This window comes from Haliaeetus albicilla, chromosome 25, assembly GCF_947461875.1.
Source record: "Haliaeetus albicilla chromosome 25, bHalAlb1.1, whole genome shotgun sequence".
Classification (NCBI taxonomy): Eukaryota; Metazoa; Chordata; class Aves; order Accipitriformes; family Accipitridae; genus Haliaeetus; species Haliaeetus albicilla.
The window spans coordinates 15,869,539-15,883,935 of NC_091507.1; the positions used below are offsets into that span (position 1 = coordinate 15,869,539).

A 14,397-nucleotide genomic window follows, 5' to 3' on the forward strand; every position below is an offset into this window, starting at 1 on the left:
GGTGTGAACTTTTCATCGAGTTTAGTCATATGGTGCAAACGCTTCTAAACTGTTTCAAATTTTATTACGTTATTGTCAAGATGGAGCAAGCTGTTGCCATGCTGAGGGCTAGGGAACAGTGTGAACAAGGCTTTCCAGATGTACAGTTAAGATTTTAGGTGTATAAATGCAACTAAAATTCTGCTTGTAAATGTCGGAATTCTTTGTGGGCTTAGATGTATGAAACTCAGTTGTTTAGGTACCCAGTCAGTCATATTGGTTGAAGTACTGAGTTAGCTTGGTACAGCCAGTCTTTTTAGGAAACCTAAAAGAAGTTGTTCACTTTAGACTTAAACATTTTTATGCCAAAAGGCTGATTTGCAAAGTGTGGTACTTATTAATATGAACATATTGGAATTAGAACTCTCGGAGGAAAATTAATGTCACAGATCTGTGTTTGGTATTCTGTTAGACTCTGCATTGTTATTCTGGTTTGTCATAGCTCTATCTACAAAATCGGGTACAGCAGATTTTAGATGTTTAAATTGCTCTTTTTAATTTAATAACAAAATGTTTTTCTGTTAAGTTACTTACTGTTTTTCTTTGCAGCTTTCATCCAGTCAGATGGCATAATAGAAATGCTACGTTTTGATGAAGGAGACCTATTGCAGGTACGTAGTCTGAGAAAATCATCTGAACTAGCAATGTTTCATCTTTTTGATAGCAGCTTTTTGAAACTCGTGGGTGAATGGATTTTTAAAAATAAGCAAGGATCAAAAATAAGTAAGTCCAAAAAACTTTTGGACCTTCTAGAGTTATTTTCAATAGTATGCTTTGGTGTGTCCTGAGGTTCTGGTTCCCTAATCTTTTGTGTTGGGGAACTGGTGGAGTTTACCACAGGTTCTCTCTGGCCTGTTTGTCCAGGGTTTTTTTTCCCCTTACAAAAAATGGGAGATGCTTTGTGTTTAAGACTTATCTTGATGTAGAGCTGGGATGCAATTGGATAGCACAACTAGAGGAACTGGGAAGTGTTGCAAGACTCTGAAATGTAAAGGCAGCCCTTGGGACCAAGTCGCCACTGGATTTAAAGAAAGTTCAAATTACTGCAGTGAGGTAATTGCTGTTGCAAATATGGATTTTTTTCAGGTATAATGTTGCCATTCCTGTCAGCTTTCTTTTGTCGTGAGTCAAAAGTGACAAAAAGTTAACTAAAGAATATGTGCTGGTATTTTGAGGTGGTGGTAGTAGTAGGGATGAAATATATAGCAACACGGCTCGATACTTTAGAGCTATGTAGTTCTGAAGTTCTATTGACTAGAATTTCATATGCATGCATTTTGTGGATTGTATTTATGTTGGCAATATCTTTTGTTAAAATTCCTTGATGATGTTAGTCCTGGTAGTTGAGAGAGAGGAGAGGAGAAAGCAAGCAATGAATTGTTTAAATGATTAGAACACATGGCATGTGATTGTGTTTAACTTCATTAGATACCAGTGCAGTGCTTGATTCACAATTCCTACCTCCTATCTAGTCTGGAAGAGTCAACAAATATAAAAGCTGTATAGTTCTGGGCTCACAATAATATTATTTGTTTCAGATTTATGAAGCTGTTTTTTTCTTTTTCTACCACCTACCTAAGGTGTTTGGGTTTTTGTTCGGTTGGGTTTTTTTTCCTTCTTCCACAGCTTGGTCCTTAATATAAATCAAGAATAACTTACTATAGATTTTAAGATTATAATGTAAAAGGATAAGGTCCTTCAAAATGATCTAAACTGGTGACAGAAAAGGTTGCAGTTAAAAACAAAAAAAAACCCTCCCCCCCCTTGCCAAAAAACCCCAAACAACCAAACCCATCAAACAAGCTAACAAAAAAGCCCCAGGTTCCTCATTAAACAGTTGTTCAGATGTCATGTGCTAAACACATTGTCATACTAGATATCTATGTAGGCTTATATTTGGACATAGAGAGTAGAATGGTGGAAGTTTTACATATAGTGGTTACAGTCTGAATTATTGCAGTTTTTGACTGGGAATATGTCTTTAACATGCATGGAGATACCACATATCAGTATAAATATAAAAGAAAAAAAATCACTAGGCTTAGTTTCTTTTCTTTTACATATGTTATTAGAATATATTTTGTTTGACAACAGTGGTTTAATAAAAATGACAGACAGGTCTTGGCCCAATTTTTAAGATAAAAATGATGTAGTTGAATTCTACATTTTAGCTGGTTTTATCCCCAGGATTCTCTTTTTTTTTTTTTCCCCCCCTAATTAAAATTAATCCTACAAATCTGAAGTTAACTTATTTATTTATTTTAGCACTCTATTAATCACTATAGTTCTCAGGACTAGAAAGTAACGGTGCTGCTGTGAACCACCTCAATAATTCATATAAAGATGGAAAAGTAAAACAGATTTTAATCATTCCAACTTTATTGCAAGATGCAACAGATACAGGAAAATTAGTTTAAATATTGTGGTGGGACAAAGTCAAGCAATTCTGGAAGTTGCACTATAAACTTTGCAGTGCTTTGGATTGCATTTGGCTGCCAGTTATCCTAATACACTGCTGAATATTTGATTTAAAACAAAGCAAAAGGGACAAAATTTCTAATAAATGGTTTATATGTTTTATATTACAGTTGTGGCTCTCAAGCCAAAAATACCTATGTAAGTGAAGCCAGTTCCTTTTAATCAGAATAATACAGCATGTTTTCTCTAGCTTACAATTTATTAGTTTTTTTCTGTAGATTTTAATATGGTGACTGATTTTAATATGGTGACCTCTTGTGACTACTTACTGCAATTAAAAAATAAAACCAAAGCAAATACATTGTTGTAAAACTAGATTTACATTGTGAACAGCAGTTACAAGTTTTAAACCCACGGTAATGTCACTGAATGTTTCTCTTTCAGGCTTTCTGTAAATTTTCACAAATGTTTGTTTGATTTTTAGGTAATCCATCATTACAGCACAAACATGATGATGTGGTAGTAACTTAGTATTGTCTAATGTTATGTCACCTTCAGGTGATTTTTTTTTTTCTTTTTTACTATTAAAAAAAAAACAATTCCGTGCATAAAGTAATTAATAATCACCAAAGTATCAAAGCCATCTCGAGTCTTAGTTTATCTTCCCCCCCCGCCCCCGCCTCCCCCCAAGAGTGTGATATCTTTACAGTGGCAGTAAGCCCTTTTCTTGTTTGAAGGAGTTGCTTTCCAAGTAAGGCAAATCAAATGCTGAGTCTTACATAATTTAATCATTAGGGATTCCCACCACCTCCCTCCAGTTAGAATATATCCTCTTGATACTGTTTGTTGTACTTACTTGGACTACATACTATTGGCAAAACACTCCTTACACATTTCAATCACATTTTAGGACTTTTGTTGTAAAAGATAAATGAAACGTTGGAAAACTGGGTTTGAGCAGAGTGACTTAAAACAGTTATATATTGAAAAAGCATAAGTCTTTAAATATTTAAGTCAAAACCCCTTGCATTTAGTAAAAATAAACTGGCAATGGAAATTTCATTAGTTCATGCTGGTGGGTAACAGTAGTGAGGTAGAGACTGTACTTTTTGGGTGTGGTCTTCCGGTACGTGGGTTAGAAAGTGCTACACCATGAAGCTTTGCCCTCTGTCTTAACAGAACAAAAGTGAGAATTTTATTCTTTAGCATAGATGTTTACATTAAAGGTTTATATCTAAATAAATGTCTGCTATTTCTGCCCATGGATTAAATAACAATAATGAGAGAATTTCCTAATTCTGTCTGTTCTTTACATGAGTCAGTCCCCTTAAGGACTCAACAACTTTTTGAACTCTTCAAATAATTTATTTAGATCCTGAACACAGGGTAAGAATTGTATTAATGTAAATTGTCCATTGCTCAATGCAATATAGGGTTTGGGTTTTTTGTTCAATAGCAAGCAATTTGCAGATGTCTATATAAATTGGTTGGCACTTTAGAGTCAGAGGTTTGGTTGGAATGGACCTCACTTCAGGTAGTGTTGTGTGTAGGTGGACTACCCTTGGCAGATGCTTGACTCTTCTGTTCTTAAAACCTCTAGAGAATTAACTTTCACAGGTTTCCTTATGTACATATTTGTTTCAGGCCTAAGCTCGTTTTGCTGCTTTTATTCTCCAGTTGTTTTTTTTTGTTAGGGGTTTTTTTTTCCCATCTTCATAACGGTAATTTTGTACTAAAAGACACCTATAGTTTTTTAACGCAAATTTTTAAAAACACCCTGTAACTTTCTTTAATGGATTTTTGTCTACACGCTACTTGAAGTGTAGCATTTAATTGGGACATTAGTACTCTGAGGCTTTGCGAAAGGACAGAGTAGTTGCTTCCCTGCATAATAACACTTGTTTTAGTAAATCCAAAATGAATTGTAAATTTTTGACAGATTTGGTTTGCTCATGTAGTTTGTATTTCACTATGTTCTCCAGACACATTCTTTTGTGTAGTACCACTTAGTCAGTTATTCCCAATTTTAGATTTGAGCTCTCCTTCAGCTGAACTTTGCCTTGTCGGTGTCAGGCCATCTCCTCCGTGTGTCCTGATTATTTGAACCCTTGTCCAGACCCGACAGATGCTTCAAGCCCCCAACGATGATGTCATCTGCAAATATTAGGAGTGCTGAAATAAGCTACAACTGTTACTTTTAATAATGTATCCTTTCATGTTAAGCCAACATACTGTCTGGCTTTTTGAAGACTTTATTTTGAATTATTTTTCAGAGCAAAGTTTTCATTTGCTTTTAGTTCATAAAGGACTGTTTCCCAGGTCATTCTATTTATTGTGAGAGCTCTTGCCTTGGATATCTAATGTTCTGCACAATGTAGTTGGGGCCACTATTTTCCAGAGTGAACAATCTTCTATTCAGACTAAGTATTATTTGGAAAGTACTTCTGCTTATGTAGTAGTATTTTTAAAGTAGCTTATTCCTACAATGAGAAAGGAAAATGGTAAGATTCTTCAGTCAAATTCTCTTATAACATGAATCACTCGCTACACTTACACTTGTTGCAATAATCTTAAGTATATGAAATGCTTTTTTTACAGGTGAGCTCCTAGAAATTATTTTGCTGATACTTACTGGTTTGCAGAATAGCTAAAATAGGGGGAAAAGAAAACTTGTGTGATTATATATACTTAATACATATTTGCTGTCTTTGTTCATAAACTGCTAGTCACAAAAGCTGGTAATGAGAATTACAATGGTCCTAAATGTCAAATAGACAGAACCTTCACATGACTTGTGGTAGCTTTGCCACAAGGAAGCTACAGGACTGAGTTATGTGCAGATCAGCAATGCTGATTTCTTACTGGAGGAATTTTAGTATTTTCTGCATGATCTGTACTTCATTCTGTATGGCATGGTAGAGAAGTATCTTAATAGAAGTGGCAACCATTTGGTTCTGGTGTATCAGCAATACTGTTTTCAGGGTGTAAAGTTTAAATTTTTTGTTTATTACCTCAAATTTTCATATTCTATATTGACTTTTAAAAGGGGTTTGGTATGATCTCCATTGATATCCATCTAGCCAAACTCCTAAGATATAGACCACATAAGTGAGTAATAAAATGGCTGGACCATTGACCTTGATGGGTGTACTTTACAGGACAAAGTTCAGCTGGCAGTCTGTTACCCATGATGGAGCTTGGTACTGAGGACAGTACTGCTTAATGTCCTCATTAGCAGCCTGGATGATGGTATAGAGAGTCCTCTCAGTAAGTTTGCAAATGCTACCAAATTGGGCAAAGTAGTTGATACACTGGAGGGGAAGACTGCTATTCAGAGGGACTTTGGCAGGCTGACAGGAACCTTATGACATTCATCTAAGGCAAATGCAAGTCCTGCACCTGAGAGAGAATAATCCTGTGTAACAGGACAGGCTGTGAAGTGATGGGCTATAAAGCAGCACTGCAGAAAAGACCTGGGGGGTCCTGGTGGACAACACGTTGAACATAAGTTAGCCGTGTACCCTTGTAGCAAAGAAGGTCCCCAGCCTACTGAACTGTATGAACAAATGTGGAGCCAGAAGATTTCGCCCCCCCACCACCACCACCATTTGTGGGGCTGCGGCTGGAGTACTGTGTCCAGTCTGGGCTACCCAGTACAAGGAAGGCACTGACATACTGGAGCAAGCACAGCAGAGGGGTGCCAGGATGATCAGGGGGCTGGAATGCTTCTCATGTTAGGATGTGTTTCTTCAGCCTTTAGAAGAGAAGACCAAGGGGAAAACTTAATTGCTGTGGGCAGTGTAGAGTTGACAAGAGCCAGACTTTTCATTGTGCACAATGGAAGTATGAGAGGCTTTGGACACAAATTTCAGCATGGGAGACTCCAAACCCATGCAAGAAAAAAAGCTTTTAAACTTGAGGGTGATCAAACACTGGACCAGGTTACTCAAAGAAGTTGTAGAATTTCTATCTTTGGAGATATCCAGAACTCAATGGCCTAAAGCTGTGAACGACCTGCACTAACCAGACGTCCCCTGAGCAAGGGTTGACTAGATGTCCTCTGGAGCTTCTTTCCAATGTGTGTGATTTTTATAAAAGAATAAAAGCTGTCTCAGTTCATTGCCATTGCTTGTGAGCAGCTGAAGTCCTTCTGCTCCTCAGAAAAAAATGGCAGTTTCTTCTTGTACAGGAAGAATTGCCATCCTCAGGCTTTAGTTTAAAAATAATTAATTGATGCCCAGGAGTAAGTGACTGTTGAAAAGTCGATGTCAACAGCATGTGTTGCATCAGCTAAAGTCAACTGATGTTTTTCTTTCCTTTTGTGAGTTTGGGTCATGAAAGAGCATGGCAAGAATGACTCAGTTAAATCCACTTTCAGCTACCTTTCAGATTATAGCATTTTCTTCATTACCTTAAGCAAGATATTCATCATTAATTATGTTTCTTTTAATTAACCTACTTACAGCATAGAGCTCATGAATGCAGCAATGAAGATTTAAGCTGCCATCTACGTATCGGTTTTGTAGCTGTCTCTCAATGTTTAGTAGTAAGCAGCACATAGCTTTTCTACAAGGAGGAACCAGCCTTGCTATAAAATAACAGTATGTAAAATGTTCTGAAAGAGTCTTTTAAATTAGTGTGGATACTCTTGTGTAGGAATACAGAAAGCTTTGGTTGTTGAGAATTTTGGTAACATTAAAGAAATGTATTTGGTGTCCAGAAACCTCAGGTCTTGATTAAGAGGGCCTCCCTGCTTTGCTCCCCCCACACCAGCCCTGTCATCCTTGTTTAAGACTTAGGGCTTTAAATCAGTTGCTTAAACATAGGTAACCAGTGCTGTTTGAGATGCCTTAATTCAGTTGCTTGGACATAGGTAACCAGTGTTATTTGAGATGTCCTGGACTGTCTTGGACATCTATGTGGACCTGGCAGTTATGGCACAGGGCATAGGAGAAACCGTGTGCCCTTCTGGATGTCAGTCTGAGACCAGGCAGGTTGCCCTGGGACATTAATCTCAAGTGGCGGCAGATGCCTATGTTTAGATGACTGAATGTAATGCTAGGTAATATGACCTCTTACCAAGAAGTGAAGAATAGCTATTAGAACAAACTGGTGAGGCATTAAAATTAACCTCTTTTGTTGTTGTTGGTTGGTCGGGGGTTTTTTGGTGGGATTTTTTGTTTTCTGGCTAAAGTTAACAACCATGGGTATGCCTTTAGAGACCGCCTTCAGACTGTAAGGTGTGGGTTTTGATTCTCCATGTGCACAAGATTGTTGTCTTGTGTCGTGCCACAACTGTACTGAGTCTGTAAGGTGTGCTTTCAGGTACAGATTCTCTGTGAAATCTTACTCAAGCCTCTGGAGAGAAGTTGTTGCAAGTCTTGAAACTGGTGCTGACTGACTGCCTTCAAATTTTCTAACTCACTGCATGCAAGTTGTCTCAAGATCTTTACTCTGAAATCCCTTTGGTTATAGGGTTATGCAAGATAGAACTTAAGACATGGAACTGTTAGTAGCAACAGCCTAAATGCATGCTATCTTTAAATTGAAAAGAATAATTAATTTAAAAATCATCTATCTCCAAGACCTGAACACAGCCTTTTGGGAGGATTTTTTCCTCTCCCGCTTCTTTTGCCCACTCAGTTGTATATTTCTACTGTTTCTTCTGTGCTGACCTTAGCTTTTGTTGTTAGGCAGTCGGTTGGATCAGGAAATTAATCCAATTTAATTTTTTTCCCCCTGTAACTTAGCTTATTATGTCTCTTGAAATATTAATAGTGTGCACATGCAGCCTTCTTCCTGATCTGTACATTGCAAGGTAGTATTTTGTTATTCGTAATACTTCTCCCATACAGATAAGATTTAATAAAATTTTCCTATAAATCATATTTTGCTAATGCTGCTCTATTAGAGATGTATCCTTTACAGGAGAAAAAAACCAACTGTATTTATTAAAAAGCATAATTTTATTTCTCTTTACCTGATAAACCAGCAGTATTCAACAAAACCTGCACTTTAAATAGTGGATTGATCTGGTACATGGTTTTAGTTCTTGGCATTTGTTTGACAGTTTTGTGCAGTCATACAGGAAAAATAGCATGCCAGAATGCAGCACAGTAGGTCTACAGTTTTACTTGATGATCAAATTTTTTAAAAAGTATTTAGAACATGTAACTGAACACATTCGTATGTTTTTGTTTACTGCACGACTCTAAAGATTGACGTGTGATAAAAATGAGTGGTAATTATAGAAACTGCCACATGAGATTTATTTTTGGTTTAGTTCCATGATGCTATGGTTGATGAGCTGCTGAAGTTGGTATGCTATTTCTTTGCTCTTGATTGACCCTGATTTAAAAACAAACAAACAAACAAAACCAACAACAAAAACCAAACAACACCCCCAAAACCCAAAATAAAACCCACACAACAAAATACCCACAAAAAAAACCCCAAACAAACCAAAAAGCAAACAACCGCCTGCTCAAAACACAAAAAGTCATTGAAATTAATTTGTCATTTTGCTTGCACTTAACAGACATCTGAATGCAAAAAAACAGGCTTTTCCTTAGAAGTGTGATCTTTGATTTTTGCTCTTACTTATATTTCAGACCTATGATGTCTTACCAAAGTGATTTGTGATTTTAAACTTTAGGTACAGATATTAGACTAATATTTTCATAGAAAGTCTGCAATTTCAGAACATAGGAGGGAAAACTTGAGTGTATGATCAGCCATAGAATTTAACTCCCAACAGTAAACTACAGCTATGGCTATGTAGTAGTTCAGCTATTGTCAATGATGTGTATTTCCATTTGTTTCTGGAGTTAAATTTGTTCTCCACTGCCCTCTGTCTAAAAGTTGGCCTGAGTGGGGTCTTAGACTAAGGCTGATATTAGGGGCATTGACTGCCAGTTACGATGCTTAAGAGCATAGATGACAAACAACTTTACTGAATAATTTCAAACTTAATAGAACATGCTGTCTTGTTAGAGCCAAAGCTAGTTGTCAAGGATGGGACAGTGTTGGTAATGACTATTTTGGTTGCCCTGTCATAGGATCTGAACCTGTTAGCTCCATCATCTGACTGTCAGGTAACTGCTGGTAATTTAATTATGTGCTTTAGTTATGTTTCTAAAGAAAAATCAGTTACTGAAAGGAAGGTTGTATTTAATTGTAGCGAATAATGCACTTTAAAGGACATTGGTAAGGAACGCAGGGTGTTTGGTTTACGCACCTGTTTGCTTCATAGAGTAAGTTTGGTGGTTGTTGTGGTTTAAACCCAGCCGGCAGCTCAGCCCCACGCAGCTGCTCACCCGCTCCTTTCCGATGGGATGGGGGAGAGAATCGGAAGGGTAAAAGTGAGAAAACTCATGGGTTGAGATAAAGACAGTTAATAGGGAAATCAAAAGCCATGCACACAAGCAAAGCAAAATAAGGAATTTATTCACTGCTTCCCCAGCCATCTCCAGGAAAGCAGGGCTGCATCACACCTAACGGTGACTTGGGAAGACAAATGCCATCACTCTGAACATCCCCCCCTTCCTTCTTCTTCCCCCAGCTTTGTATGCTGAGCGTGATGTCATATGGTCTGGACTATCCCTTGGGTCAGTTGGGGTCAGCTGTCCCGGCTGTGTCCCCTCCCAACTCCTTGTGCCCCCCCAGCCTGCTCGCTGGTGGGGTGGGGGGAGAAGCAGAAAAGCCCTTGGCTCTGTGTGAGCACTGCTCAGCAGTAATAAAAACATCCCTGTGTTATCAACACTGTTTCCAGCACAGATCCAAAACATAGCCCCATACTAGCTACTGTGGAGGAAATGAACTCTATCCCAGCCCAAACCAGTACAGTTATATAACAGTATTTCACAGGAACACTGTCTTAGCAATTTTTGTTGTGTCCCTCCAGTAGTCAGGAAAGTCAGTGGTGTGAATGCACAGCATGGAAGAATGGAACTGGTGAAATCAGGAGAAGAATGACTTTAAATGACTGTGTAAAAAAGAGAGGGATATGTGCAGTTTTCTGGTAGGAAGGAATAGCAGATTATTTCGGTTAGTAGAGAAAACACTCAAAATGGATTTGGGTCATTTTTGGGTACATCTGCCTTACTGATTGTGTTGCATAGATCTTCAGATCCAAAACTTCATTATCAACACTTGGAGTGTACCACTTGCTACATGCATCAGAGATGTGGAGAAAGCTCATAAATGCTGAGACTTATTGAGCAATTTGTCCATTAGCCTGTATCAGTGGTAGCTGGCTGTGGTGAAGATCAGCATCCCTCTCCGCTGCAGTCAGGTAACTCAGGCTGTTTAGTCCTTATATGCAAGCACTAGTAAGTTTCTATTGAGTAGGCTGTGCAGCATCTCTTGCAGAGCCAGGTGTAGTCTGGTGTGCTTTTAGAGAGAATGGGTACATCTGCAAGCTGTAGGCAATAGTTACATAGTTTAAAATAAAAAATTAAAAAAGAAAAAGAAAATGGGAAAGTGTCATGGTTTAACTAGGAAGACAGTTGACTCTATCCCAGCTGAAACCAGGACAGAAAGGCAGGCAGACAGTGATTCATGGTTGTCAGATTTATGATAGAAAAGTAGATAATAAGAATAGGCACATGTAATTATAAGTAGCTGTTTGAAGCTTATTAAAACCATTTTTAAAATACTCAAGCAATATGTATTTTATTCAGGGCTTATAAAATCATGCTATTGTGAACTGGCTTAATGTTTTGAACAAGTGCTTGTATGGAATGTTGAATGAGCTTTTGACAGCACAAGTCCTTTTTGGATGGAGGGAAGATATTTTCAGCTGATTCACTTTGATTCAGTTTCCTATCTGTTTTCTTAAGTTGAGAAATTAATGGGTGGCAGTTTAATGCTGGAACGTTTGCTCTCAGCTTTTCAGTCTGAGGAAAAAATAAGGTATGGAAGGCAGAGATCTGTTTTTTCTGATTAAATTCTTTAGATTTTGGAGTTAATCAATTAACTTGTTATGCAGTACTTCCTTGGAAGTTTTAGATACAAAACATTCCATATCTTAAGCGTTCATCAATTAACTAAAAGTGATTTTAAATTTCTTTTTTCTTAATTTTAATTGAATTTCTCTTCCTATTCTGAAATAATTCACTGCAGGTTGTAAGTATTTACTTATATCTTACTGGAAATAGAAAATGGAGGGTGACATCAGAAATTAAGAAGCTGAACTAAAAACTTATCAATATCTGGATAGTATACCTTAGTTAGGAAAGCTTAATGGAAACATTTGCAAGCCAGTGTATTTTAATTTAAAAAAATGAGAAATACTCTGTTTTCCTAATTACAGTACAAATGTAATACCTAAGTTTAAATGAAAGCTTGCAGACTTTAAATGAAAACTCATTGATTTTTAAATTATTATAAAATTGGCAATATAAAACAACTTACATTGTCTCTTAGCATTCTGTTCAGTGAGGAAGAACTGCACTTATCGTGCTGTACAGCAAAGCGTAATTTCATGTGAACCCCTTCCTCCTGCAGTGACCCTTTAGCACAGCAGTCTGCCCCTCTATTTCAGAGGTTTTAAAACAAAAAAGCTAATTGATGCTCTGCCTAGACATTTAAAATTGCAAATAAATCCTCAAGTTACAAACGAATTAGCTTTGTTTTACAATGGTAAATAATACACTTCCAGCTTTCTTTAGTTTGATGCAAATTGGAGGGTCAATAAACCAATTTTTAAGTAAAGATAATTTTTAAAAATTTATTTTTAGAAAAAAATACTTTTATCTTGGGAAAAACAAGGAAAGACAGTGTAATTTGTAGTTGAAATAAACATCAGTGAAGTGCCCAGCCAAGGGACTTGATTTTAGTTCTGAAATGAGATATGAAAAATTCGCGTTCCCCTTGCAAACAAACAGCATCCTTATACTAGAGGTGAACTGTGTCAGATGAGCCAAGGTGCACCACAGACTTTATCCAACCTGTAAGCTTTCTTCCTGCTCCCAGAAGATAAATATTTGTCTTGGCCATGAAATGTCTTTAAGAGAAGGACTGAAATCCTTGATTTGATCCCCAAATCCTGTGGGAAGACAGAAGTTTTCAGTCAGGTAGGTTTTAACATTAGCTGAATCAGGAGGACGTTTCATACGCAGCCTTTTAAACCAGTTGGGATTTCTTAGACAAGGGTAAACTAGTTGGAATTTCCTAGACAACCTAACCTCTTTGTTTTCAGGTAATTAGCTGTAATGTCCAGATGAGTGGTAGTAAAGGTATGAATAATAAAGGCTAGAAGATCATTAGCAGGGAAGGAGATGAAGTTTCCTGATCCAATGGAGATTATAGCATTTTTTCTTTTCTAGTTCGTTAAATTACATCGGTGAGATAATTGCTTGACCGTTATTTGTTTTATATGCTTTTCTTTGTAATTTGTTTCTTACATCTATGCTAGGTTTTCTTTTTGTTCCCTACAATGTTATAATTTCCTGGACTTTTTTCCTCATCTCAATTTTTAAGTTGTTAAATTGCTAGTCTTACAGTTTGTAGGAGTTCCTACTACTGGAACTGACTGCAGTTCTTGTCCAGGGCCAAACAGTCTTTCGGTAGAGGCTTAATTTCTTTAAGTAATTGGAAAAAGCCAATTTGCATTTTCTGCTCCAGATCAGAACTTCTTCTTTTGTCTTTCAAGATCTGATCTGCTAACTTGTTAAAGTTGCTGGGGTTTTTTTCCCCACAGGGAATAAAATGCTGTCAGCGTCTTAAAGTTAAAATTAGTTTTTTCTTTTACAGACTGAGACAACTATAGGCCTCAGTTCATATCAACAGAAAAGGTAAGCATGATTTTCTAAAAGTTTAAAACAGCCATCCTATTGTGAGATTTGTGATATTTTTCATAAGAATAATAGTTTTAATGTAAATGAGATCAAATACAAATGTATAATTTTTCAATTATTTGTCTCATAGAGAGGAAATTTAAACTAAAATGTAAAACAAGTTTTAATATTGGTCAGCTAAATCACTTCACATATGGAAAAAGAAATGGAATAATTCTTTAATTCTCTTAGTAACGTATACCACAGAGTAATTCTGTGTAAATGAAGAGGGGGTAAACTGAGGGTCTGCTTGTAGATTTTTTTTTTTTATCATTTTACAGAAGTTTTATTGAGAAATGAGTGGGTTTGATTACTTGCTTCAAAATTTCTTTGGGTCCTGTTGAAGAAAAACTTTATGAAGTTACTTTCGATAGATTCTTCCCTGCCCCTTTGTCTGTCCGTTGCATTCTCTTTGCAACAAGTTTTGAAAAATCTCTGCAAGAAAAGCAACATTTTTCATTTTATACTTAAAAGCCTTGATCCTATTTGTATCACTTGCCACTAGTTTCCTGCCCTCTGATTAGATATGGACCTAAATCTTGCAATGTAAATCTCCTGAATTGTATGAAAATATTGCAGACTTTGGCTTTTCTAGTACTAGTTTTCTGAGTATACTTGGAATTCAGGGTTCTAGGGGAAAGAGTGAACATGAAGGTGCTGAAGAATCTTATGAGGATGTGGCAGATGAGGATGAAATTAAAACATAAATTCAAATTATCTTTATTGTGATAATGTAAAAGAGAAGAGTTAATATTATGTATTGAAATGAGGTAGTTACTTCATATTTTGATCTGAAGCTTGAGATAATTTGTGTACTATGGTAATGTGAATTTTGTCTATCTTGTGTTATATGAACTTCTCATTTGCTTTTTAATTAAAAAAGTTTAGCTTCCTCATTCTGCATACAACTTGAAACTTTGTATTCCTGTACCTTCCCTGAATCTGTCTTCTTTCCCCTTCCCCAGCAGTAGAAGCCCCTCTCTGCCCTTCAGGACTTCTGCCTGTTTATTTCTCATCTATGAAGTTCCTCTAACCTGGTTCTTTTACTAAACTATTTGTTTTCTGCTTGCGTGTTAACATTGGATTAAGCAAGCAGAATATG

General features: G+C 36.8%; 1 protein-coding gene across 2 annotated transcripts in view; it reads left to right on the forward strand.

Annotated features, from left to right (window-relative positions):
• TMEM131 (transmembrane protein 131) overlaps positions 1-14,397 on the forward strand; it is a 100,153-nt gene that overhangs the window by 19,937 nt on the left and 65,819 nt on the right. For both annotated transcript variants that reach the window (XM_069770008.1, XM_069770009.1), the window contains exons 2-3: positions 589-650; positions 13,213-13,253. In XM_069770008.1, coding sequence (XP_069626109.1) covers positions 589-650; positions 13,213-13,253 — 103 coding nt within the window. The remainder of the gene's footprint in view (positions 1-588; positions 651-13,212; positions 13,254-14,397) is intronic.